Below are 23,144 nucleotides of genomic sequence, written 5' to 3' on the forward strand. Positions count from 1 at the left end.
GCCTTCGATTCAACCAATCAACGAGAAGAGGTGAAGGGAAGAGGTCAGCGGCTCACCCGGAAGGGGCGTGACACGCACGCAGAAGCGGCCAGTGGGAATCCGGGAGGCGGGTCCTCCGTGACAGCGGCGGCTGGAAGTGCTCCGAGGCGTTCGGAGGCGGCTGGTCTCCCCATTCATGGAGCGCGCGGCGGAGCCCAGGTGAGAGCTACCTGCCGCCCGCGCTCCAGGTCCAGGTCCAGATCCAGAGCCAGAGCCCGGCGTCCCCCATCCTAAGAGGGGAGCGGCTCGGGCGGGCGGGCCTCGCTGGACCGGGAGTCGGGTTGGCGGGGGCTTGGCCGGGTGGGTCCAGGTTGGTTCTGCCCAGAAGCTCCCTTAGGTGTCAGGACCCCTTGACCCTCCCACTGCACAGAGTTGTCTCCTGCGACCCGGGCGATCTCCCTTTTTGATGTTTTGGGGTTTCAGTAAGGACACCTCCAGGGCCTTGCACATTTGCGTAACTGTCCGCTTTGGAACATGCAGTTTAAAGCAATTACAGTTTAAAGTTTAAAGCAATTACAGAAGCCAGACCTTCCACCCTCTGCAACCCACAACGACCCTGGATCCATACTCCCAGAGAGATAGAGAATGGGAAGGCTATCAGGAGGGGTGGGATGTGGAGATCGGGTTATGGGAATTGTGTGGAATTGTACCCCTCTTATTCTATGGTTTTGTTAATGTCTCCTTAAATTAAAAAAATTCTTTTATTATTGGGTAGAGACAGAAATCGAGAGGAGGAGAGACAGAGAGACACCTGCAGCCCTGCTTTACTGCTCATGAAGCTTCATCCCTGCAGGTGGGGAGCAGGGGCCTGGTACCAGGGTCCTTGCTCACTGTAATGTGTGTGTGCATTTAACCTGGTGCACCACCGCCTGCTCCGTCCCCCCCCCCCCCCCAGCATAATAACTTTTTAGGTATCTTTCTATTGTCATGGGGGTCTCCTCAGCCGGAATGTTTGTTCCCAGGTTCTGCAAGGGTTTATCAAAGGTTTACCGGGGGTCCAGCGGTAGCACAGCGGGTTAAGCGCACATGGTGTGAAGCAGAAGGACCAGCGTAAGGATCCCAGTTCGAGCCCCCGGCTCCTCACCCGCAGGGGAGTTGATTCACGGGCGGTGAAGCAGGTCTGCAGGTGTCTATCTTTCCTTACCCCTCTCTGTCTTCCCCTCCTCTCTCCATTTCTGTCTTATCCAGCAACGACAGCAGTAACAACAACAACAACAATAATAACCACAACAACAATAAGACAACAAGGGCAACAAAAGGGGAAAAAAAGCCCCCAGGATCAGTGGATTTGTGGTGCTGGCACCGAGCCCCAGCAATAACCCTGGAGGCAAAAAAAAAAAAAAGGTTTACCAGTGTGTTTGATGGTATGAGGAGGACCTCAAGATTCCCTTTCCAGGGAGGCAGCTGATTATATATATATTAGAAATTGTTGGGGCTGGGCGGTGGCACACCTGGCTGAGTACATGTGTTACCATGCACAAGGACCCAGGTTTGAGCCCCCAGTACCCACCTTTGGGGAAAAGCTTTGCCAGTGCTGGAGTAGGGCTGCAGGCGTCTATTTCTCTCCCTCACTATTTCCCCCTCCCCTCTCGATTGCTGGCTGTCTCTATCCAATAAATATAAAAAATTTAAAAAAAGGAGTTGGGCAGTAACATGCATGTGGCACAAAGTGCAAGGACCGGCATAAGGACCCCAGTTCAAGTCCTCAGCTCCCCACCTGCAGGGGAGTTGCTTTACAGGCAGTGAAGCAGGGCTGCAGGTGTCTGTCTTTCTCTCCCCCTCTCTGCCTTCCCCTCCTCTCCATTTCTCTCTGTCCTATCCAACAACAATGATATCAGTAACAACAACAATAATAACTACAACAATAAGAAAAAAAAAAGGGCATCAAAAGGGAACAAATAAATATTAAAAAAAAAATTTAAAAAAAATTGTTAAAATGTTTGGCCCTGATCACTATAAATCCAGAACCCCAGGTCAGTTCCTTATAGCTTACCTTGCAGCAGAAGCTCACTGAGGGCCAGTGAAATAGCTCACTTGGGTGGTGTGCAGCTTTGTCATGTGTGAGAAGCAGGTTCGAGTGCCTGGCCCCCACCACACTGAAGGAGCCTGCAGTTCTATGGTTTCTTTCATTATGTCTTTTGTTGCCTGTCTGGCTGTATCTAAAAAGGAAGTAAATAATAGTGATTACTGATGCTTAGCTTGAGGGGGATCCCTGTGTCTCCTCTATGTGGGTTCCAGATAATTAGTTGGGTTTTATTTTTAGGGTTTATTCTATTTTCATTTATTGGGGGATTACTGTTTTACATATGATAGTGAATACAATAATTTGTACATGCATTACATTTCTGTTTTCCACATAATAATACAACCTCCACTAGGTCCTCTGTCATCCTTTTCCAGGACCTGTACCAGGACCCCACCAACCCCAGTCTTTTTTTTTTTCTTATTTTTTTTTTTCCTCCTCCAGGGTTATTGCTGGGCTCGGTGCCTGCACCATGAATCCACCGCTCCTGGAGGCCATTTTTTTTTCCCCCTTTTGTTGCCCTTGTTGTAGCTTCATTGTGGTTATTATTATTGCCCTTGTTGTTGACGCAATTCGTTGTTGGATAGGACAGAGAGAAATGGAGAGAGGAGGGGAAGACAGAGAAGGGGAGAGAAAGATAGACACCTGCAGACCTGCTTCACCGCCTGTGAAGTGACTCCCCTGCAGGTGGGGAGCCAGGGGCTCGAACCGGGATCCTTACGCCGGTCCCTGCGCTTTGCGCCACATGCGCTTAACCCGCTGCGCCACCGCCTGACTCCCCCCCAGAGTCTTTTATATATATATTTTTTAATTCTTTTTTTTCTAAAAAAATTTTATCTTTATTTATTTATTGGATAGAGGCAGCCAGAGATGGAGAGGGAGGGGGAGATAGAGAGGGAGAGAGACACCTGCAGCCCTGCTTCACCGCTTGTGAAGCTTTCCCTCTGCAGGTGGGGACCAGGGACTTGAACCTGGGTCCTTGTGCACTGTAACATGTGTGCTCATCCAGGTGCGCCACCTCCCGGCTCCAAGTCTTTTACATTTTATTTATTAACGAGATATGTAGAGAACCCGATCATCACAGGTAGTTGTGAAGGCAAAGATTAAATTGGGGCCTCGAACTTGGAAGCCCAGGAGTTTATCCTGAGGGGGCACCTCCCAGGCCCCCAGGTAATTGAGTTGCTAATCTCTGTTGCATTCTAAGCATCTATCCAGAATGGTTTGGGGGCAGCTATTTAAGGGCTGCAGAACAGTTAAATTTCTGACCTCACCAAGCGGCTATATTCAGGTTTTTAATAAATCCCCTTAAGTTCCTGAATATAGCTGTCAACTGTTAACAGAGATGAATCATTTCCCATAGTCACACCTTGGTGGAAATATGTCACTGTGGACATGCTTTGTTTCTTGTCATTGGTTTCTTCAGCGCAGAACTTGCTAAAGTCATCAAGCCTATTGATCGGAAGTCCGTCCATCAGATTTGTTCTGGGCAGGTGGTACTGAGTCTAAGCACTGCCGTGAAGGAGCTGGTAGAAAATAGCCTGGATGCTGGGGCCACTAATATTGGTGAGTTGGGAGGGTTTGCAACACAAGGCATGGGTGCCTTAGATGCCCTTGCTCGCGACCAGTTTGTTACAGCGAGGAGACCGTCACTGTTGTTAAACTGAGCAGTCAGGACTTAGGCTGGTTTGTCTACAGTGTTAGCACTGGGTCTACCACACAGTTCCTCTGCTCTCAGAAGCTGGACTCCTCCTTTTTCTTTTCTCTCTCTCTCTCTCTCTCTCTATTTTTTTTGCCTCCAGGGTTATTGCTGGGCTCAGTGCCGGCACCATGAATCCACTGCTCCTGGAGGCCATTCCCCCCCCCCTTTTGTTGCCCTTGTTGTTGTAGACTTGTTGTGGTTATTATTGCCGTTGTTGGCTAGGACAGAGAGAAATGGAGAGAGGAGGGGAAGACAGAGAGGGGGAGAGAAAGACAGACACCTGCAGACCTGCTTCACCGCCTGTGAAGCGACTCCCCTGCAGGTGGGGAGCCCGGGGCTCAAACCAGGATCCTTAAGCGGGTCCTAGCGCTTTGCACCATGTGCGTTTAACCCATTGTGCTACTGCCCGACTCCCAAACAGTATCTTTTTTTTTTTTTTTAAAGATATTTTAATGAGAGGTACGGAGAGAAAGACACAGAGAGAATAACCAGAGTCCTGCTCAGCTCTGGCTGATGGTGGTGCTGGGAACTGAACCTGGGACCTCAGAGCCTCAGGCAGGAAAGTCTTTGTAGAACCATTATGCTGTCTCCCCAGACCTAAACATTATCTTTTCAAATGAAGGAAATCAGACTCTCTTATCTGGGGCCAGTGAAATGGCCTGGACAGTTCACTGCTTTACCATGTGCACGGCCCGGGTTGGAGTCTGGCACACCTGGTTAAGCACACACATTATAGTGCACAAGGACCCCAGTTCAAGCCCCTGGTCCCCATCTGCAGGGGGAAAATCTTCACGAGGGCTACAGGTGTCTCTCTGTCTCTTTCCCTCTCTATCTTCCTCCTCCCTTCTTAATTTCTCTGTCTCTATCCAATAATAAATATGTTTAAAATTTTTAAAAGGGAATTTGGGCACTAGCGCAGTGGGTTAAGCGCACATGGCACGAAGCACAAGAACCGGCCTAAGGATCCCGGTTCGAGCCCCCGGCTCCCCACCTGCAGGGGAGTTGCTTCACAGGTGGCGAATCAGGTCTATAGGTGTCTGTCTTTCTCTCCCTCTCTCTGTCTTCCCCTCCTCTCTCCATTTCTCTCTGCCCTATCTAACAATGACGACATCAGTGATAACAATAATAACTACAACAATAATAAAAAACAAATTTAAAAAAATAGAGGGGGCCGGGTGATAGTTCAGTGGGTTAAGCACACATATCGCAAAGTGCAGCAGCCTGGCGTAAGGATCCTGGTTCGAGCCCCCAGCTCCCCACCTTCAGGTAGATCGCTTTACAAGTGGTGAAGCAGGTCTGCAGGAGTCTGTCTTTCTCTCCCCCTCTCTGTCTTCCCTTCTTCCCTCCATTTCTCTCTGTCCTATCCAACAACAATAACAACAACAACAACAATGATAAACAACAAGGGCAACAAAAAGGAAAAAAATAGCTTCCAGGAGTAGTAGATTTGTAGTGCAGGCACTGAGACCCAGCAATAACCCTGGAGGCAAAAATAATAATAAATTAAAAAAAAATATTGTGCTATCTTCCTTGCCCTCAAATGTAGATTCTTTAGGTTATAAATACTGTCAGTATAAGGACTTTATTATTATTATTATGTATTTATTCCCTTTTGTTGCCCTTGTTGTTTTATTGTTGTAGTTATTGTTATTGATGTCATCATTGCGGATAGGACAGAGAGAAATTGAGAGAGGAGGGGAAGACAGAGGGGGAGAGCAAGATAGACACCTGCAGACATGCCTCAATGCTTGTGAAGCGACTCCCCTACAGGTGGGGATCTGGGGATCCTTATGCCGGGATCAAACTGGGATCCTTATGCCGGTCCTTGCACGTTGCACCACCTGCGCTTAATCTGCTGCGCTACTGCCCGACTCCTAGGACTTTTATCATGGACCAGCTTTTGAGAAATAATGGTAAAAAAGATTTTATTTATTTATTGGATGGAGACATATAAATCAATAAGAAAGGGGGAGAGGGAGAGAGGGAGCTAGGCAGTGGTGTTCTGGGTTAAGTGCACTTAGTATAAAGCTCAAGGATCCCAGTTCAAGCCCCGGCTCCCCCCCTGCAATGGAGTTGTTTCACAAGCGGTGAAGCAGGTCTGCAGGTGTCTTTCTTTCTCTTTCCCTCTCTATCTTCCCCTCCCCTCTCAATTTTTTTCTGTCCTATCAAAAAAAAAAAAAATTGAAAGGAGTCAAGGAATAATGCAGCGGGTTATGCGCAGGTGGCACAAAGCGCAAGGACCGGAGTAAGGATCCCAGTTTGAGCCACTGGCTCCCCACCTGCAGATGGGTCGCTTCAGAAGCAGTGAAGCAGGTCTGCAAGTGTCTATCTTTCTCTCCCCCTCTCTTTCTCACTCTCCTCTCTCCATTTCTCTCTGTCCTGTCCAACAGCGACATCAGTAACAACAGTAACAACTACAACAATAAGGCAACAAAAGGAAATAAATGTTTTTTAAAAATTGGGGGGGAAAAAGTGGCCTCCAAGAGCAGTGGATTCATAGTTCAGGCACCGAGCCCCAGCTATAACCCTAGAGGGAATAAAATAAAATAAAGGGGAGGGGAGAGAGACCTGCATCCCTGTTTCACCACTTGTGAAGCTTCCCCCATGCAGATGGGGACCAGGGGCTTGACCTGGGGCTTTGTTGTTGGTAACACCATGTGCATCAGGCCAAGCCTCAGAAATAACTCTCTCTTCAACTCTCAGAGCTAAGGCTGAAAGACCACGGAGTGGATCTCATTGAAGTTTCTGACAACGGGTGCGGGGTAGAAGAGGAAAACTTTGAAGGCTTAAGTAAGTTGAGCGTTTTGACCTTGACTTTTTAGGCGGTGTGAGCGCAGCTGTCGGAAGCCGGTGCCCTGCGGGGCCATGTGCTCACTGCAGTGTCTCGGCCTCACAAAGTGCCTCTCTTTCAGCTCTGAAACATCACACTTCCAAGATTCAAGACTTTGCTGACCTAACTCGGGTCGAGACTTTTGGCTTCCGGGGGGAAGCTCTGAGTTCACTGTGTGCCCTAAGGTAACAGAATGTCTTTGTTCACTTAACCGTTCACGCAAATACTGTCAGTAAAGGGTCTGATAGTAAAGGGTCTGGCTAGCATCACTGTTTGCACTTGTCTGTTGGACATCTCAGCTTCTAGCTCTGCATTCTTTTTATTTATTTATTTATTTTCCCTTTTTGTTGCCCTTGTTTAACATTGTTGTGGTTATTAATGTCGTTGTTGGATAGGACAGAGAGAAATGGAGTGAGGAGGGGAAGACAGAGAGGGGGAGAGAAAGTCAGACACCTGCAGACCTGCTTCACTGCTTGTGAAGCGACTCCCCTGCAGGTGGCAAGCCGGGGGCTCGAACAGGGATCCTTCCGCTGGTCCTTGCGTTTTGCACCACATGCGCTTAATCTGCTGCGCTACCACCCGACTGCCTCTTGCTTCCTTTCTTTCTTCCTTCCTTTCTCCTGTTTTCTTACTGGATAGGACAGAGAGAAATTGGGTGGGGGAATAGAGAGGAAAAGAAAAAGAGAGACACCTACAGACTTGCTCCACTATTCATGAAGCATCTTCCATATAGGTGAGGAGCAGGGGCTTGAACCCAGGTTCTTGTGCATGGTAACGTGCACTTAAGCTGGTGTGCCAGCACCTGACACCTAGTACTGTTGGTCTTTATTTCATTGTTTAGGGGGAATAAATAACCAAAACATTTAAATAATTGTACACCAGACTAATTTCTTTAAGACCTGCTTGTTAATGAGAGAGGGAGAGACAGCGAGAACAAAGCATCCTTCTGGAACACGGGCACCAAGGGCCGCTCCAGACCTCGTGCTTGAGGATCCAGTGCTCTGTCCACTGCACCGCCTCCCAGCTGGCTTGCTGTGCATTTTATTTTCTTTATTTTTAAATTATTTATTTGTAATTATGACAGAGAAATAGGGAGAAAGAGAGACACCCGCAACACCGCTTCACCACTCACCATGCTTTCCCCCAGGTGGCGACTGGGTGCTTGAACGCGGGTCCTCACTCTTGACAGCTTTGTGCTATTTCATATCACATCACATCACCAGAGCACTGCTCAGCTCGGCTTTATGGCTGTGCAGGGGATTGAACCTGGGTCTTCAGAGCCTCAGGCATCATAGACCCCATGCTGTTTCCCATACCTGTACTGTGCATTTTAACTAAAAGAGCAAGTCGGAGCTCTTAGTAATGCATTCGCAGAGTTCCTGTGTCTTTGAGGGATCAGGGGAATAATCTTAGAGCCTGTGATGACCCTTATCCGCTTGAAACCTAGGACTACCTGGGAGGGGTCGGGACGGGTCACGGTCACTTACAGGAGGTTTAAGGTGAGTGAGCTGCTGACCACACGCCCGGCCTTCTCCTGCAGCAATGTGACAATCTCCACCCGCCATGCCTCAGCAGCAGTGGGGACTCGACTGACGTTTGACCACAATGGGAGAATCACCCAGAAAAGCCCTTACCCTAGGCCCAGGGGCACGACGGTCAGCGTGCAGCAGCTGTTCTCCACACTCCCTGTGCGCCACAAGGAGTTCCAGAGGAACATTAAAAAGGTGCTCACGCCCCAAATCCCATTCTCCACAGGCGTTGGTAACGGGGTCATGTGTGGAGAGAAAGATGATTCTGAGCTTTCTTGTTGTTTTGTGGAATCAGGGCCTCATGCATGCATGACTCCACCGCTCCAGCTGCCTCTTCAGTCAGGCAGAGGGGGAGGCATTTCAGCACTGGAGCTTCCTCTGGTGCCATAACACCTTCCATGCGGTGCCAGGGATCAAACCTGGCACACACACGTGGCAAGCCGGGCACTCTACCTAACAAGCTATCTCTTTTGTCTCTGGTCGCTAGAGGTTTTTACTCTTCTGTTGATTTTTTTGAGAAATTATTTGCTTCTTCTTCCAAGAGACTTACCATTAGGGAAATTGGCTTTTTCCCTGGAAAGAATCACCAAAGTCAATTTGTTAGGATCTTTTTATTTATTTATTTATTTATTTATTCCCTTTTGTTACCCTTGTTGTTTTTTTTTTTATTGTTGTAGTTATTGTTGTTATTGATATTGTCATTGTTGGATAAGACAGAGAGAAATGGAGAGAGGAGGGGAAGACAGAGAGGGGGAGAGAAAGAGAAAGACAGACACCTGCAGACCTGCCTCACCGCCTGTGAAGCAACTACCCTGCAGGTGGGAAGCTGGGGCCTCAAACCGGGATCCTTGAGCCAGTCCTTGCACCATATGCGTTTAATCCGCTGCATTACCACCCGACTCCTTGTTAGGATCTTAACTACCTGGTGAGTCCTTGAAGACCTAGCGCGTTTCTTGACTCCAGAGGCGGTGCAGTGAGTGGCCAAAGCTCTGGAGACAGCAGAGCTCCCGGGTTCAGTTCTCATTACTGAGTGTGTCAGAGTGCTGCTCCGGTCCTCTTCCCTTCATTAATAAAGACGGAAAAAGCCTCTATTTCTTCATTTCAGATAGAGACAGAGAACTTGCCAGGGAAGAGGAAGATAGATAGGGAGGGCAGGAGAGAGAAAGAGAGACACCTGCGGCACCGCCCCACCACCCTTGCAGCTTCCCTCGGGGTGGGTGGAGGGAGGACCGGTGCTTGAACCTGGGGCCTCTCGCAGGCTGAGCTGCTGCCGGCTCCTCTCCGGATCTGTGAGGTAGCAGGAGGCCCTTGAGTTGGGTGTGGTATCATGACCCGTGTGACCCCCGTGGGGAAGTGGAGCTGAGCCTGCGGTTGTGTTTCCAAGCAGGAGTTCGCCAGGATGGTCCAGGTCTTGCAGGCATACTGCATCATCTCCACCGGCGTCCGGCTCAGCTGCACCAACCAGGTGGGCGCAGGGAAAAGGCAGCCTGTGGTGGCCACGACGGGGAGCGCCAGCGTCAAGGAAAACATCGGGTCTGTGTTTGGGCAGAAGCAGGTAGTGACGGCCGGTTCTTAGAAACACTTCACGGGGGCAGGGTGAGGGCGCACCCAGTAGAGTCTGATGTTAACCACATGTGAGGACCCAGGTTCAAGGCCCTAGTCCTCACCTGCAGGACGGAAGCTTTTTTTGCCTCCAGGGTTATTACTGGGGCTCCGTGCCTGCACTACAAATCCACTGCTCCTAGAGGCAACTTTTTCCCCTTTTGTTGCCCTTGTTGTTTATCTTTTTTTTTTTTTTAAGATTTTATTTATTTATGAGAAAGATAGGGGAGAGAAAGAACCAGACATCAGTCTGGCACATGTGTTGCCAGGGATCAAACTTGGGACCTCATGCTTGAGAGTCCAAAGCTTTATCACTGTGCCACCTCCTGGACCACTTGTTTATCATTGTTGTTGTTACTGTTATTGTTATTGCTGTCATTGTTGGATAGGACAGAGAGAAATGGAGAAAGGAGGGGAAGAGAAAGACACCTGCAGACCTGCGCCATGTGCACTTAATCCACTGTGCTACTGTCAGGCTCCCTTTTTTTTTCTTTCTGCCTTCAGGGGTATCACTGGGGCTCCGCGCCTGCACTACAAATCCACTGCTATTGGAGGCCAGTTTTTCATTGGGCAGGAGAGAGACAAATCGAGAGAGGAGGAGGAGGAGCTAGAGAGGGAAAGAAAAAGATAGATACCTGCAGATCTGCTTCGCTGCTTGTGAAGCTTGCTCCCTGCAGGTGGAGAACTGGGGGCTTGGAACCAGGTCCTTGCGTTTCGTACTATGAGCACTTAACCGGGTTCACCACCACCTAGCCCCCAACAGGGAAATTTCATGAGCAGTGACACAGGGCTGCAAGTATCTCTCTCCCTCTATCTCCACCTTCCCTATCACTTGTCTCTATCAAATTAATAAGTACACACACACACACATACAGGCTAGTGAAGAGGGTCCTGTGGTCAGTGTGCTGCTCTGTCATGCACACTACCCAGGTCTGAGCCCAACTTACACTGCCCTGAAGGCAGCTTGGGGGCTGTGGTCTCTTTCACTTTCTCTCTTCCTCTCTATCTTTACCTAAAAAAAACAGACAAGGGGGCCGTGTGGTGGTACACCTGGTTAAGCACACATGTTACAATGCGCAGGGACCTGGGTTTGATCCCCCAGTCTCTATCTAGAGGGGGAAGCTTTTCCAGTGGTGAAGCAGTGTTGCAGGTGTCTCAGTGCATCAATCCCTCTCTATCATCCCCTTCCCTCTTGATTTCTGGCTGTCTCTATCCAATCAATAAAGACAATTAAAATATATATTTGATTGCCTTAGACATGATGGCAAATTTCTATCATTATCCCTAATAGAATTAAAGATAAAAACCTTGAATTTTCTTTTTTTTTTAAATTTTTTATATTTATTTATTTTTCCTTTTGTTGCCCTTGTTTTTCATTGTTGTAGTTATTATTGTTGTCATTGATGTCATCGTTGTTAGATAGGACAGAGAGAAATGGAGAGAGGAGGGGAAGACAGAGAAGGGGAGAGAAAGACAGACACCTACAGACCTGCTTCACTGCATGTGAAGCAACTCCCCTGCAGGTGGGGAGCTGGGGGCTTGAACCGGGATCCTTAGGCCGGTCCTTGTGCTTAGCGCCACCTGCGCTTAACCCGCTGCACTACCGCCCAACTCCCCCTTTAAAAAAAAAAAAAATTCTGTACCTCTCACAAAAAAAATTCCGTGTTGAGAGCTATGAGTTGTTTATTCTTTCAGGAAATAAAGCATTAACTTTTACTTCTGTGTGGAAAAACTGTATAAAGTCACCAGCTGTGAATGAGGCCCCCCGGGCGTGCTGCCACTCACGCCCTGCCCCCTCCTGGGAGTCACTGGCACCTTGTCTCCTTTCAGCTGCAGAGCCTCATCCCGTTTGTCCAGCTGCCACCGAGCGACCCCGTGTGTGAAGAGTTCGGGCTGAGCTGTTCTGATGCTCTGCATAACCTGTTGAGGTGAGGAGATTGCTGCCGGAAAATTCCACTCTGATGGGTTTGTTTCCCCCCCCCCCGAGTTTGCATTTATTTATTTATTTGGTTGCCTGAAAAGTCATGACATTTTCCTATGTATGAATGTGTTGTGACTTTTTTCTGACAATGCAGTATTATTCAGAGCTGAGGCCTGATATTTATTTTTCACTTTTTAAAAATTTTTATTTCCTTTTTGTTGCCCTTGTTGTTTTTATTGTTGTTGTAGTTATTATTGTTGTTGCTCTTGATGTCATCCTTGTTGGATAGGACAGAGAGAAATGGAGGAAATGGAGAAAGGAGGGGGAGAGAAAGACAGACACCTGCAGACCTGCTTCACCATCTGTGAAGCGACCCCCCTGCAGGTGGGGAGCTGGGAGCTAGAACCGGGATCGTTCTGCCAGTCCTTGCGCTGTGCACCACGTGCGCTTAACCCACTGCACTACCGCCCAACTCCCTCCTCTCTTTTTTAAAGAATGTTCTTTGTTTCTTATTTCCCTTATCTTTGATAGGACAGAGAGAAATTGATAGGGGGAGGGGGAATAAAGAGAGAGAGAGAGACACCTGCAGTATTGCTTCATTGTTTGTGACCTGCCTCCCCTTACAAGTGGGAACTGGGGACTCGAACCCAGGTTCTTGCACATGGTTTTGTGTGCAACCAGGTACACCAGCACCTGCCCCCTCCCTTTTTTTTTTTTTTTTTGCCATGTGACATGTGTGTCTAACTTTTTCTCTGAAACCTGCCCTTGCGGCCCTCTCCCATAATGCACAGCATCTCAGGCTTCATCTCTCACTGTGCTCACGGTGTTGGCAGGAGCTCAGCGGACAGACAGTTTTTCTTTATCAACCGGAGGCCCTGTGACCCAGCCAAGGTACTTAGACATTATCTGGTGTTGCTTCTTCGTCTGTTTCCACTTCACCTTTTCCTGAGGACCGTTCTGACACATAAGCTTACTTGGGATGTCGGATGTGGAGGTGGAGACCTGGCATAGAGGCTCAGACTACTTCTTTCTGTTCTTTCTAATCAGGCAAGTGAATTTTCCTTAAGGAAAGGGCTAAAGGCGTTGTGTGCAGACACAGATTTTACTTAGTGACAAGCAGATAGCTTGTGACGGACATGGGGCCAACTCACTGTTCTCTTTACAGATCAGATCTATTTACTGATTTTTGGAGTGACCAGAGCACTGCTCGACTCTGGCCTATGTTGGTGCCAGAAATTGAGCCTGGGGCTTCTGAGGCATCAGGCATGCCAGTCCTGTGCTCAGCTGATGAGCAACCTCCCTGACCGAAGTCGTTTTACTTTATTTTATTTTTTATTAATTTATTATTGGATAGAGACAGAGGGAAATTGAGAGGAGAGAGGAAGAGAGGGAGACACCTGCAGCCCTGCTTCACTGCTTGTGAAGCTTTTCCCCAGCAGGCAGGGACCAGGGGCTTGAACCTAGGGCCTTGTGCACAGCAGTGTGTGCACTTGACCAAGTGCACCACCACCTGGCCCCTGAGGTGGTTTTAGTTGTGTGTGTGCACACATGCATGAGCACACACATGTCAGTAATAGATACAGGCTGCTCTGGGCGGGGATAAACAGCATAATGGTTATGCAAAGAGACGCTATGCCTGAGGCTCCAGAGTTTCAAGCTCATTCCCGCTGCACCACCATAAGCCACAGCTGAGTAGGGCTCTGGTAAAAAAAAATAATTTTAAATGGATATGAGGGAGACCTGACTGTGATATCTTTCACCCCATGGATCGCCAAGGTTGATTCAGCTGATCGGCCTGACTTGGTGGGTGTCCCCTTCCTCCCTCACCGCTCCACGTGACTCCTCCTGAAGTTTCGTGCTCAGCAGAAGAGGACCTTCCCGGAAGGGAGACCAGTGTCCAAGTAGCCACGTTCCTCTGCTGGAACCTTCAGACTTGGGGTTCAGAGAGTTTGGTTCCTGGCTCCACAGGTGCTGGAGCAGTTCTCTGCTTCTTTTTCTTTCGTGCCAATAGATAAATACATCTTTTTGAAAAAGCTTTTGTTCAGATCGATTGGTCGATTTTAGACAGAGAGGAGACAACAAGAGTGTCACTTTGGTCCGTGTGTCTTGGGGCCAGACGTGCGGCCTTCCGCCTGTGAGTTCAGCCCTCCTGGGCCACATAACTAAACCTTGCAAGAACCTCAGTGGGGAGGGGTGGCTTACTCTTCTCTGAGCCTCTCACTCCTCTGTGCAGGTGTGCAGGCTCGTGAACGAGGTCTATCATGGGTATAACCGCCACCAGTACCCCTTTGTTGTCCTCAACATCTCTGTTCACTCAGGTAAGCCGCACGGAGATTTTTAGAAAAATGGTTCCTTTGAAAAGAATAAACTTGGGGGAGTTGGTCTGTAGCGCAGTGGGTTAAACGCAGGTGGCGCAAAGTGCAAGGACCAGTATAAAGGATCCCGGTTCGAGCCCCGGATCCCCACCTGCAGGGGAGTCGCTTCACAGGCGGTGAAGCAGGTCTGCAGGTGTCTATATTTCTCTCCCCCTCTCTGTCTTCCCCTCCTCTCTCCATTTCTCTCTGTCCTATCCAACAATGATGGTAATAATAGTAACTACAACAATAAATAAAACAACAAGGGCAACAAAAGGTAATAAATAAATAAAATAAATATTTAAAAATAAATAAACTTGGGCTGGAGAGACAGCATACTGGTTATTCAAGACCTTCATGCCTGAGGCTCCTGGCTCCAGGTTTAATCTCTGGCACCACCACCAACCAGAGCTGAGCAGGGCTCTCTGGGCTCTCTACCTCTCTTTCATGAACCACAAATAAATAAATAATAAACTCAAATGATACAGTTCTGATGTGACTGGAAAAATAAAATCTTAACAATAGTGTTGTATTTTTTTTTTTTTGCCTCCAGGGTTATTGCCTGCACCATGAATCCACTGCTCCTGGAGGCCCTTTTTTCCCCTTTTTATTGCTTTTGTTGTTTAACATTGTTGTGGCTATTGTTGTTGTTACTGATGTCGTTGTTATTGGATAGGACAGAGAGAAATCGAGAGAGAGAAGGGGACGATGGGGGTGGGGGGGAGACAGACTCCTGCAGACCTGCTTCACTGCCTGTGAAGTGACATCCTACAGCTGGGGAGCTGGGGAGCTGGGGGCTCGAACCGGGATCCTTATGCAAGTCTTTGCCCTTTGCGCCATGTGCACTTAACCCGCTGCGCTACCACCCAACCCCCAGTAGTGCTGTATTTTTACAGACTTAATTTTTACAATTTAAGAAAAAGATGAAGAGAGAAAGGAAGAGGAAGGAAGGAAGGAAAGAAGAAGTGGAGAGGAAAGGAAGAAAAGGCGTGACCACCAGGAGCCTTGGAATCGTCACGCAGGCACTACGCCTCGCTGATAACCCTAGTGCAAAAGAAGAAAGTAATAACAAACACAAAACTTTTTTTTTTTAAATACTTATTTATTTATTCCTTTTGTTGTCCTTTTTTTTTTTTTTTTAATGTTGTAGCTGTTGTTTTTTTTCTTCTTTTTAAAAAAATGTTCATCTTTTTGTTTTTTTGAAAGCAGAATTTAAGAGTGGAGGGTAGATGGCATAATGGTTATGCCAAGAGACTCTCATGCCTGAGGCTCCCAAGTCCCAGGTTCAATCCCTCCCACAGCACCAGAAGTCAGAGCTGAGCAGCGCTCTGGGGGTCAGGGGCAGATGAAAGCAAATTTTCTGTTTTTTTAGGAAGAATCTGAGCAGTAGCACTTTCGATAGTACTTCTGGTAAGTTCAGCTGAATAAGACGGCAGGTGAGGAAGTTTCTGTGCTAAAGGTGAACTTAATGGTAGTGAGTGTCTGCTCTTTTTTTGCCTTAGAATGTGTTGATATCAATGTCACTCCTGATAAAAGGCAAATCTTGCTGCAAGAGGAAAAGCTTCTGCTGGCTGTTTTAAAGACGTCTTTGCTAGCGATGTTTGACAGTGACGCCAACAAACTGAACGTCAGCCAGCAACCGCTGCTGGACATTGAAGGTACTAGAGTCTCAGCGTGCACACATGCTGCTGAAGCCTACCTGCTAGTCAGTCAGGTCTTCCTCACATTGTTTTGAGGTTGGGTTTTGTCTGTTTGTCTGTTTGCTTTTTGGACGTGGCGTAATCACCTCTTTTAGGCAGGTGTGTCGCTAGCAAGTCCATGTCTACAGATGGACGGCGAGCTGCTGAGAGGGAGATTGCACAAGCACATTGGGCACTCACGGGGATACCTCCCTCCTGAAGTTTTGATCTTTGTTAGTTTGCAGACTCTGGAAAGGTTGACTGGGGTCTTAACCTGACTGTTCCCCTCACCTCCTTACTTTCTTTTTAAGGGGAATGTAAATATCTATTTACCTATTTATCTGTTGGATAGAGACAGAAATTGAGAGAGGAAAGGGGGAAATGGAGAGGGAGACAGACACCTGAAGCCCTACCTCACCACTTATGAGACTTTTCCCTTACAAGTGGGTACTGGGGGCTTGAACCGGGGTCCTTGTGCACTGTAGCATGTGCCCTCAACCAGATGCACTACCACCCGGCCCCCTATTATCCTGACTTTAATGCCGTAACTCTGTCCTGCCTGTTGTCACCTTGAAGGCATCCAGCAGCTACTTTCTCATGACCTGCTGCTTTTTCTCATGCTCCCTTGGTGAGGTTCAGCCAGGTCAGCCTCACTGTAACGTCGAGGCCTGGGGACAGCGGGTTGCCTCAGCCAGGGGTTGTGAGTGTCATGTCCTTGGTGGGTGGCAGGGGTGGGGGGCGGGATGGAGGAGGCTTTTCTGAGAGGGGCAGTGATGCTGGACAGGGGCACACTTAACAGACTCAAGAAACACTCACAAGCGAGTTTTCTGAAGTGCTGGCCGTGCCTAGTTCACTACCACAAAGAGTCCTGAAGGGTTCCCTTTGAGTCTTATCCTTGCAACACTGATGCTTCTTTCACATCACCCGACCCAGGGAGGACCTAGCAGCAGCACGCCATGGCTCTCACTTCCCTCTCCTCCATGACTCTTGAGGACAGTTTCTGTGCATTCAGTGAACTGTCGGGATCTCTCTCTGTGAAGTGGCATCACACTGCCATTTCGCTCCATTTCCATGATGTCTGACACTCTCTGTTCTGATGTGCTCAGGTAACCTATTAAAGATGCACTCCACAGAAATGGAAGCACTTCCCTCAGAGACGCAAGACCACCGTGCTTCACCAGGGCTTGGAGGAGAGGAGAAAAGGGCAGCGTCCATCTCCAGGCTGAGAGAGGCCTTCTCTCTCCGTCACCCCCTGGGGAACACGGTCCAGGGGTCCAGGACCACTGACCCCAAGCGGGTGTCTCCCAGACAGAAAAGGAGCCCCCTGTCCTGCAGCACTGGGAAGACCCTCTTCTTCCAGAAATCCGTTCTCAGCACAGACTTCCCTAGCCCTCAAGACAAGGGTTCCTGCGACCTTCCAGACAGAGCGGACAGACAAAGGGACTCAGGGTACAACAGTATTTCCACCAGCTCAGAGGAAGGGGCCAGCACCCCAGAAATGGGCAGTCTGTCCAGCAGCAACCCTGCAGGCTGCTCACCTAAGGATGAGTTCTTACAAGAAAATACGGAGTCTCAAGAGAAGTCACCCGACACTGGTAGCTTTTCAGACAGCACGTGTCAGTTAGGCCCAGAACAGGGTGGGTGTAAAGGCAGAGATTTGCCTCAGCCAACTGGTGTCTCAGCCCCCAACATGAAACGTTTGAAAAGAGAAGAAATCCCTCAAGAGGCAGCTGCTCCTCAGAACGTGTCAGCGTCTCAGGCTGATGTGGCTGTTAAAATTAGTAAGAAAATAACGCCTCTCAACTTCTCCATGAGTTCCTTAACCAAACGGATCAAGCATTTGCATCACCAACAACAGCAAAGAGAAAGTGAACAGAATTACAGGAAGTTCAGGGCCAAGATTTGCCCTGGAGAGAATCAAGCTGCAGAAGAGGAGCTGAGAAAGGAGATCAGGTGAGCGGTCTTCCCTCAGAGTACTTGCCTGTGTCTGGGCTGGGCTGAGAGCTCAGCTTCAGAGGCCCCAGGCCTAGTCCCCAGCAGCCCCTGCCAGCATCTTATTCCAGAGATGAGGAACATCCAGGCCCTTACTCTTGCCCTCTCTCTCACACACTCTCACTCTCTAATTATAAGCCTTGAAAAAAAAACAAAAAACTGATGGGGCCGGGTGGCAGAGCACCAGGTTAAGCGCTCACATTACAGTGCACAAGGACCCAGGTTCGAGCCCCTGGTTCCCACCTGCAGGGGCAAAGCTTCACGAGTGGTGAAGCAGGATTGCAGGAGTCTCTCTGTCTCTCTCCCTCTCTATCTCCCCCTTTCCCTCTCAATTTCTCTCTGTCTCTATCCAATAATAAATAAATGATTAAAAAAAAAAAAGAGAGAGAGGGAGTTGGGCGGTAGCGCAGCTGCTTAAGCACAGGTGGCACAAAATGCAAGAATCGGCTTAAGGATCCCGGTTCGTGCCCCCAGCTCCCCACCTGCAGGGGAGTCCGCTTCACAAGCGGTGAAGCAGGTCTGCAGGTGTCTGTCTTTCTCTCCCCCTCTCTGTCTTCCCCTCCTCTCTCCATTTCTCTCTGTCCTATCCAACAACAATGACATCAATAATAACTACAACAATAAACCAACAAGGGCAATAAAAGGGAATAAATAAATATAAAAAATTAAAAAAATATTAAAAAAAGAGAGAGAGAGAGAAACTGACGTATTACAGAGCTAACTCTATTTGACTATCTGCAGAGGGTAGGAACTTTGAAAAGACAGCATTCACTGCAGCAAGCTTCCTGAGCTCTGTTTCAATTCATTTGGTGAATGGGCCTGAGGCCGATGCCTCCAGACTCTGCTTTTACATCCCCCATTGTCCTCCTCTTGGCTTGGGCTTGGTGACTCAGCCTTGGCACTGGTCCTCTGGGCTTTGCTGTCTGTGAAGAGGGTCCTGCTGGGTCTTTTCTGCTTCACATACTTGCCAGCTTCCCTCCGCTCCCTGCTTCCTCCCTCTTGCTGGTGCTGCTTCTAGAGTCTGTGTTACTGTGTTACGAGTGCCACCCTGGCAATGTTTTCTTTCCCATTCTCTGACTTCTTCTCTTTGCCTCTCGCGTCAGTTTCTTTAAAGAACTTTCTCACCAGCTAGCAAAATAGCTCACTTGGGTTACACACTCTTTGCCGTCTATGGGATCCAGGTTTGAGCTTGGCCCCCCACGTCATGGCATTGCATGTTTCAGAGACAGAAGGGAAGGGACACCAGACCTCTGGCTTGCAGTGGTGCCAGCAGCGGAATGTGGGGCCCTTAAACTTCCCACATGGAAGTCTGGTGAGCTGTCACCATGTGTCTCAGTTTTGTTTAGATTTAGTTTTGTTTAGATTTAGTTACACAAGAGAGAGGAGAGAGCACTGGAGCCTCACTCTGGCACATGTGAAGGCAGAAATCAAACTTGGGACCTCATGCTTGACAGTCCAATGCTTTATCCACTCTACCACTTCCTGGACCATTGTTTCTTTTTCCTTCACCAGAGCACTGTTTAACTGTGGCTTCTGGTGCTGGGGATCGAACTCAGGTCCTTTTGTGCCTCTGACATGAGTGTCTTTTTGCATAACCACTGTGCTGTCTCCCTAGCCCCACGACACTGTTTTGTGCTCAGAAAAGCACCTTTCTGTTGGCAGCAAAGCGATGTTTGCAGAAATGGAAGTCATTGGCCAGTTCAACTTGGGCTTCATCATCACCAAGCTGCACGCCGACCTCTTCATCGTGGACCAGCATGCCACGGACGAGAAGTACAACTTCGAGATGCTCCAGCAGCACACCGTCTTGCAGGGCCAGCGGCTGATCACGTGAGTTCACTCCTGTCCCCACAGGTTTCGGTGTGGGGGCCAGAGCCAGCTCACCCTGTCAGGCGCAAAACCCTGGGTTTGAACTCAAGACCTCATGCTTGAGCGTCCCTTGCTTTAACCACCATGCCATCTCCTGGGCCACTCAGCCATAGTTTGATCTGTGTTTTTTTAGACCTCAGACTCTTCATTTAACAGCCGTCAATGAAGCTGTTCTCATAGAAAATCTGGACATCTTCAGGAAGAACGGCTTTGACTTCGTTATTAACGACAGTGGTAAGTCGTCACCTCGCTTCAGGGAGTCATGTCATTCCGAGCTGGGGACGGGCTGTGAGGTGATGCCAGCTGTTGTCCAAGACAGGTTCCCCACAGAGCACTTTGCCGTGTCTGCCGGCTTTTCACACGTTTACCACCAGTTGCAGACAAGCAACCATATCTCTCAGTGAGAGATGTCTCTTGACTTGTTCTCCTCAGCTCCTGTCACCAAGAGGGCCAAGCTGGTCTCCTTGCCGACGAGTAAGAACTGGACGTTTGGCGTCCAGGACATAGATGAACTGATCTTCATGCTCAGCGACAGCCCAGGCATCATGTGCCGGCCTTCGCGCGTCCGGCAGATGTTTGCCTCCAGAGCCTGCCGGAAGTCTGTGAGTCACGGGCACTGGGGCCAGGGGCCCAGGGTCACAGAGGATCTTGGTCCAGCTCCTGACCATCTGAGCTGGCAGGTACCGTTAGGATGTCCAGAGTCACGTCACCAGTGGCAGAGCACACCCACCTCTTCTGACCACTTCCCTGAGGCGGGGTCCCCCCACCCCAGCTCTTCTGGGCCCGTACAGTGAGCAGTGTAGTCTGATGCGTTTGCTTCAGGGCCATGGGGGCACTCACTGGGTAGGGCATGTGCCTGGCCATGTGCAGCCTGGGCTTAAGCCGCAGACCATGTGGCACCAGGGGACGCTCCTGGTGCTATGGCCTCTCGCTCTTGCTCTGTGTCTGAGATCCAAAGAGAGGAAAAGGCAGTAGTGCGCTGGCAAATAGCTCACATGGATGGTGCGCTGCTTTGCCATGTGCATACGTGACTCAGGTTTGAGCCCGGGCCCAACTGCACTGGAGGAAGCTTTGGTGCTGTGGTCTCTTTCACACTCTGCCCTCTCTGTGTCTATTTGAAGGAAATGAAGAAGGAGAGAGAGAAACCAGGAGTGATAAAAATCTCATCTGTGTGGGCCCAAGCACTGAACAGAAAACAAATCAAAGATCAGCACTGTGTTTGTGGGGGACGATGGGCGTTAGGCAGCGTCCCGTAGCTGCAGGTGTTTCCCAGGCCCTGAGTAGAGCATGGCTGGCAATTAGCAGGGGTCAGAGGCACATGAGTGGGTGGGTGTCGCGAGGCCTGTGGAGTCGGGGCAAGTTGGTGTCTTCACTTACCCACCCGACAGTCCCCGTGCCTCGTGCTAGAAACACAGGTACCAGAAGCATCATGGTTCTGCAAAGGACTCTTCTGCCTGAGGCTGTGAGGTCCAAAGTTCCATCCATAGCACCACCATCAGCCAGAGCTGAGCAGGGCTCAGAAAAACAAAAAGAAAAAGCTAGTCAGAGTCCAGAAAGTGACTGAGAGCACAGGAAAGTGGGTTGGGCAGTGAGAAGGGCATCCCGGGAGGTGACCTCTGAGTGGACACGGCGGGGGTAGGGGGGACGTGAGACAGGGCCCTCGGGAAGGACTCTTCACACAGAAGTGAGTCATGAGCACCAAGGCTCAGATGTCTGACAGGCTGGCGGCTGCCTGGGACCCAGATGCCTGCCGGTCCCGGACTGAGCCAGCACAGGGGCTTCTGGCTGGAGGGGAGGTGGCAGCACTTGGCTTCCTCCTGTGTCACAAATGTGCGCCCAGCAGCCTGCTGTGACCAGCCGGAACCCGAGCGGGTGGCTGGTGGGGGTGAAATCGCGGGTGTACTTCACAGTAGTGGCTCATTGTGCCACACACCCCACTCCACGGGAGGCAGCTGAGGTGCTGTGATGTTCCCTTCTGTCCCTGTCCCCGTCTCTGTCTGGAAAATGTCAGCTGGGAATAGTGAATCCTGGCGATAAGACAAATCAGAAGCTGTGTCTTATGCTGACCCAAAGGCCTTGGCCCCGAAGGCCTCCATCCCTCTGTCTTCACTGGGGGCGTCCTCCCGTTGTCAGCACAGGTGCTGGGGGTCCTGGGCTCTGCTCGGGCCTTGTGGCTACTCACCACTGGGCCCCAGCAGCTCCAGTCTTGCGTCCATACTCCTCCTCCCCTGAGCCTGCGTGCCTGCCCCCCACTCGCCTCTCTGCATACCCGTCTGCCAGCCTCGCTGTGTGTCCTGCCACAAGATGTGCCTGGCGCTTGGGGGTAAGGTGACACCTGGCTTAGGCTGTCATCTCTCCTGGCTCCTGTTCCTCTGTCCTGCTGTGGAGGGTGCTGCTCCGGGAGGAGCAGGGTGTGGGCTGCGGAGGGCCCACAAGGAGCATCTCTAGGTTCAGGGGTGGCAGGGATGCGGGGTTGATGTGCGGGTCTGGAGTAGATGATACCCCGCTGCCAAGGCCCCGGGCAGGTGCCCACTAGGTGTCCTCGCACTGAGGGGAGGGGTGCAGCTGTGGGAACTGCAGGGGGCACCCTTGCAGCTGCCTCAGGCGGGCCACTGGGGCCAGGTGGGCTGACTTACGTGGACAGGAGCCACAGGGCAGCTGGGAGGGGAGGGTGGGAGGCCAGTCAGGGTCAGCACAGGTGAAGCATGTTTGGTAAAGGTGCCCTCCACAGAGGAGGGGCCGGATTCACTAAAAGGAAGTGAGCTGAAATACTAGAAGGCGGGTGGCCTTCTGAGCAGGGCTGTGGGCTGCCCCTAGCTGCCCCTGACTTGTTACCTTGTCCCGTTTCTGAAGAGTCCAGGGGACCCAGAGACCAGTAACCATCGGCTTAAGTGCCCACATGTCTCCTATTCAGGTGATGATCGGAACCGCCCTTAATACCGGCGAGATGAAGAAGCTCATCTCCCACATGGGGCAGATGGACCACCCCTGGAACTGTCCCCACGGCAGGCCCACCATGCGGCACCTGGCCAACCTGGATGTGCTGTCCCGTGCCACGGCCCAGTAGACAGTGTCGCCCACTCTTCCACCAGTGAAGGACAGAGCCCTCCAGACAGGCCCCTGCCCGGCATGAACGTGCAGCAGGCAAGGGCTGCGTTTTGGGAATTAGGAGGCTGCTGGGGACTTGGACTCACGCATGAGGCTGAACAATTAATTCTGTGATGGCTGACTTTATTTGTATTTACTTAAATTCAGAATGATGGTCCTTCAGGCTTGGTGGTTCCTAGCCCTGATGAACACTGAGTGTTGTTTTTTTGTACTATGTGCGCTTAACCTGGTATGCCACCGGCTAGCCCCCCGAGTGGTTTTTTTGTTTTTGTTTTTAAGGAATGATCCAGAAAATTTGGTGTGTGTGGGTCTGGTCTGGGGGAAGAAGGCAGCAGGACCTGGGGTCCCTGTATTAAAGTTTCCAGGGCAGCACAGTGTCCCATAAGAGGGATAAAGATTGATTTAAGAGAACTGGAAGTTGCTAATTTGTGTTGCTTTAAGCCACTCTGTGTATGGGGGTGGGAGGGAGGGTTGTTTGTTTACTGTGGAAAAGGGATGC

At 50.0% G+C, this 23,144-nt stretch overlaps 1 protein-coding gene across 4 annotated transcripts; it reads left to right on the top strand.

The window, feature by feature from the left end:
* Nucleotides 1-58: 58 nt before the first annotated feature.
* Nucleotides 59-23,053, top strand: PMS2 (PMS1 homolog 2, mismatch repair system component). Of its 4 annotated transcripts, none has more exons than XM_007525078.3 (15): nt 59-198; nt 3,486-3,625; nt 6,465-6,551; nt 6,674-6,776; nt 8,132-8,315; nt 9,508-9,675; nt 11,553-11,650; nt 12,435-12,534; nt 13,877-13,961; nt 15,500-15,655; nt 16,783-17,629; nt 19,331-19,498; nt 19,671-19,771; nt 19,970-20,139; nt 22,452-23,053. In XM_007525078.3, the coding sequence occupies exons 1-15, from the start codon at nt 176-178 to the stop codon at nt 22,602-22,604; spliced, it is 2,583 nt and encodes an 860-aa protein (XP_007525140.1). In that variant the 5' UTR covers nt 59-175; the 3' UTR covers nt 22,605-23,053. The 4 variants fall into 4 exon arrangements, with proteins under 4 accessions (XP_007525140.1, XP_060029238.1, XP_060029239.1 ...); XM_060173255.1 differs by having other exon boundaries at nt 16,810-17,629; XM_060173256.1 differs by having other exon boundaries at nt 9,508-9,585.
* The last annotated feature ends 91 nt before the right edge of the window (nt 23,054-23,144 follow it).

Source organism: Erinaceus europaeus, chromosome 15 (assembly GCF_950295315.1).
Source record: "Erinaceus europaeus chromosome 15, mEriEur2.1, whole genome shotgun sequence".
Lineage (NCBI taxonomy): Eukaryota > Metazoa > Chordata > Mammalia > Eulipotyphla > Erinaceidae > Erinaceus > Erinaceus europaeus.

Coding starts and splice junctions, on each gene's coding strand:
- PMS2 (XM_007525078.3), top strand. CDS start 176: ATGGAGCGCGCGGCGGAGCCCAG. Junction 8,316..9,507: donor TCCAGAGGAACATTAAAAAG/GTGCTCACGCCC, acceptor GTTTCCAAGCAG/GAGTTCGCCAGGATGGTCCA. Junction 15,656..16,782: donor ACCGCTGCTGGACATTGAAG/GTACTAGAGTCT, acceptor TGATGTGCTCAG/GTAACCTATTAAAGATGCAC.